General features: G+C 72.3%; 1 protein-coding gene across 1 annotated transcript; it reads left to right on the top strand.

Moving 5' to 3' along the window:
• On the top strand, positions 1–2,553 carry MNEG_11636 (hypothetical protein; the record flags this gene model as incomplete). The annotated part of the gene is made up of 1 exon (XM_014039893.1): positions 1–2,553. One exon carries the CDS (start codon positions 1–3, stop codon positions 2,551–2,553), a length of 2,553 nt encoding a protein of 850 aa, XP_013895347.1.
• Positions 2,554–3,430: the final 877 nt, after the last annotated feature.

Raw genomic sequence — 3,430 nt, forward strand, 5'->3', positions numbered from 1 at the left:
ATGGATGCCGCACTGGCTGCGCCGCTGCCGGGCAGCAGCGCACCCACCGCCTATGATCTTGGCGCGGCGTCTGGTGGCCTGACAAGCGTCCATCCAGCGGTCGCCGCAGCAGCGGCAAGCGCGGCACGCGTGCTGTCAGGCTCGCGGGACTTGCCTGTCGAGCTGCTGAAGCAGGTCTCTGCGCGCCGCCTGCCGAGCGGCGCTCGCGGCGCCAGCGCCAGCCTGTTCGCGGCGCATGGCGCTGCTGCAACTGGCCAGGCCAGCAGCGGGGGCAGCAGCAGCAGCCTTGGCCCCTGGCAGGTTAATGGGGCCAGTTCCAGCGACACTCCGGCTGCCCCGAGACCCGAAGTTGGCGGCGACGGCGGTGGCGACCATGTCCGAGCTAGCGCCAGCGCTAGTGCAACGGGCACCAAGCGCAATGCTGCAGGCGCGCTGCAGAGCGCGGAGCGCCGCAGGGTGGAGCGAGCCGCCAGCGGCGGCCTGGCACATGAGACTGACGCGGGGCAGGCTGTGCCCGAACGGCAGGGGTCGGTGCGGCTGAGCGCAACGCCCCCAGCAGGCGGCGAGGCCAGCGACACCGGTGGGGCTGCGGCGGCGCCGGACGCGGTGCCGCAGCCGCAGCAGGACACAACGGGGTCGCAGAAGCCGCTGCAGGAGCAGGCGCAGGAGCAACCGCAGGCGAGCGCCCACCAGCAGCGAGCAGCGTCGCACGCGCAGAAGCCGCAGCCGTCCCGCCCGCCGCAGCCGCCGGCGTCCGCGGCGGCCGACCCTCCAAGCGAGGGCCTTCGTCGCAGCAAGCGCCTTCGCATCGCGTCCGACTGCGGCGCCGGCGCCGGCGACGCGGCCTCTGCCGACCGCTCCTCGCGGCCGCCCGCCGCGCCGCCGCCGCTCGCCGCCGGCGCCGCTGGCACGCAGGGCGCCGCTGCTGCCGAGCCCAGGGTGCAGGCGCAGGCGCCGGCCCAGACCCAGCCGCAGGCCGAATGCCACGCCCCCAGCGCCGGCCCGCCGCCTGGTGCGGCGCCCACGGCGATGCCGCCGCCGGTCGCAGACCTCCTCCCGCCTGAGCTCGCCGCGCGCCTCAACATCCCGCCTGGCAGCAGCATGGTGGACGTCTGCGCGCGCCTCAAGGAGCTCGCCGCGGCAGGCGTCGTGCCGGTGCAGCTGCTACACCTGCTGCAGCAGCGGCTCGCGCTGCGCCAGGCGCTGGTGGCGCAGCAGACACAGCAGGTGGGCGGCGCACAGGGCGAGGCCGGCGCCGACCAGGCCGGCGCTGGCCCGGCCGCGCAGCAGGGCGCACTGGCAGGGATGCAACAGCAGCAGCAGCAGCAGCAGCAGCAGCAACTGCAGGAGCAGCAGCAGCAGCTTTTGCTGGAGCAGCAGCAGCAACAGCAGCATCACATGCAGCTGCAGCAGCAAATGCTGCAGCAGCACCAGCAGCAGCAGTTGATGCTCCAGCACCAACAGTTCATGCTCCAGCAGCGGCAGCAAGCCCAGCAGGCGGCGATGGCGCAGGAACAAGCACAGGCACAAGCACAGCAGCAGGTGTCCGCACCTCCTGCGGCGCAGAGGCGCCAGGCGCCGCAACCGAGGAGGAGGCCACCTGCCAAGGGCCAGCAGGCCAAGGGCGCAAATCAGGGGCCGCAGCCGCCCCAGCAGCAGGCGGACGCCGGCCAGGCGGGGGCGCTGGCGGCGGCGGCGCCGCAGGCGGAGGGCACCGGGTCGCCCTGCAGCTCGGCCAGCTGCGCCACCGCGCCTCAGCGGGCTGGGCAGGCGCAGATGCAGGCGCCGCAGCAGGTGCAAGCGCAGCAGGCACTGCAGCAGCAGCAGCAGCAGCTACAGCAGCTGCAGCAGCAAGCACACGAGCTGCAGCAGCAGCCGCTGCAGCAGCAACAGCAGTTGCTGATGCAGCCTATGGGGCAGGGACAGATGGATTGGCAACAGCTGGAGCAGGCGCAAGCCCTTGAGCGCATGGCGTTCACGGACCCCGAGCAGGCGCTGCTCCTGCAGCTGCAGCTCCAGAGGCAGCAGCAAGCGCGCTCCCAGCAGGCGGCGCTGCTGCAGCAGCAGGAGTCGGCGTGGCCCGCGATCGGCCAGCAGCACCAGCACCAGGGGCTGCAGCAGCAGGCGCTGGCTCAGCAGCGGCTGCAGCTGCAGCACCACATGCTGCAGCAGGAGCTGCTTGCTATGGAGCAGCAGCGGCGCCAGCAGCAGCAGCAGCAGCAGCAGCGCCGCCATGGCGAGTTTGCGTCGGCCATGCCGCCACCTGGGAACCTTCTCGCCAGCAGCAGCCTCAACGCGCCGGTCCACCTCCCAGTCTTGAAGCTGCCAGACGGCGCCGCCGCCGCTGCTGTCGCATACGCCGCCACCGCCTCCGGTGCGCCACGCGCCGCCGCCGCCGCGCCGGCGGGCGCCGGCGGCGCGCCGACGAGCGCGGCCGCTGCTGCGGCGGCCGCGGCGGCGGTTGGGGGGCCACCGCTGGGTGACATGTTTCCTTTTGACCTCGATTTTGGGGAGGATGACGAGTTGGCCGCGTGCCTCGGCCTGGCCATGTGAACGCGGAACCAGCCGCCCACCCAATCGCCCGTACGCCCGCGGGCCGGGGCGGCGGGCCGCTGGCTAGCTTGCGCGCCTCCGTTCCCCCGCAGGGCGCGAGGCCCCCCCTGGCTTGCACAAGAGGCTTGCCCCCTGCACGCCTGAAACATCACAACACGTACATTTGCCGATGCTTCCGCTACGCCTCTGAAAAGCAAATGCCTGCGGCATGGGTTGGGCGGCACGCCCACTCCCGCAGCCTGTACCGCAGCCCGTGATATGGGCCTGGTGCATTTCGTCGCTTGGAGCGCCGATTGTGAGATAAAATATGGCGGCTCGTACCAACTCCGCCCCCCCTTGTACTGCACCCTGGGGCTCCCGCCGCCCGCCCCGCTCTCGGTGCGGCCGCGGCGACGGCTGATACGTCTTCGACCAGACCTACTTTCGAAGTTGGTGTGCACCAACTGGAACGCACGCTCCCAGGCCTGGATAGCCCTCTTTCTCTCGCATCTCAACAGCACCACGAATCAAGGAACGCGCAAAAATTCTAAGTCACGGCGCCGCCGCGGCGAATCGCGCCGCCAGGCCCCGGCCCGCTCGCGCGCCCGCCGCCCGGCAAGCCGCCGAGGCGCGCCGCTCGGACAATTCCTGATTGATGTCTTGACCAGTTGTGGTGCGACGGCGCCCGCCCTCGCCCAGTTTCCCTGCCTGACGGGCCCTGCATTGGCTGGTGAGGCAGGGAAGCGCGCCGCACCGCCAGCCCCGCCCCCCCCCCCTCCCACACGCTCGGGCAAGGGCCCACGCGGCCTGAGGGCACGGCGGGCGCGGGCCTCACGCGCCTAAGCACCCCGCGCTCTTCACGCTGCCCGGTGCCAGCATACTCTGCCCAGCGGCTGGC

Source organism: Monoraphidium neglectum (assembly GCF_000611645.1).
Source record: "Monoraphidium neglectum strain SAG 48.87 unplaced genomic scaffold scaffold02839, whole genome shotgun sequence".
Taxonomy (NCBI): Eukaryota; Viridiplantae; Chlorophyta; class Chlorophyceae; order Sphaeropleales; family Selenastraceae; genus Monoraphidium; species Monoraphidium neglectum.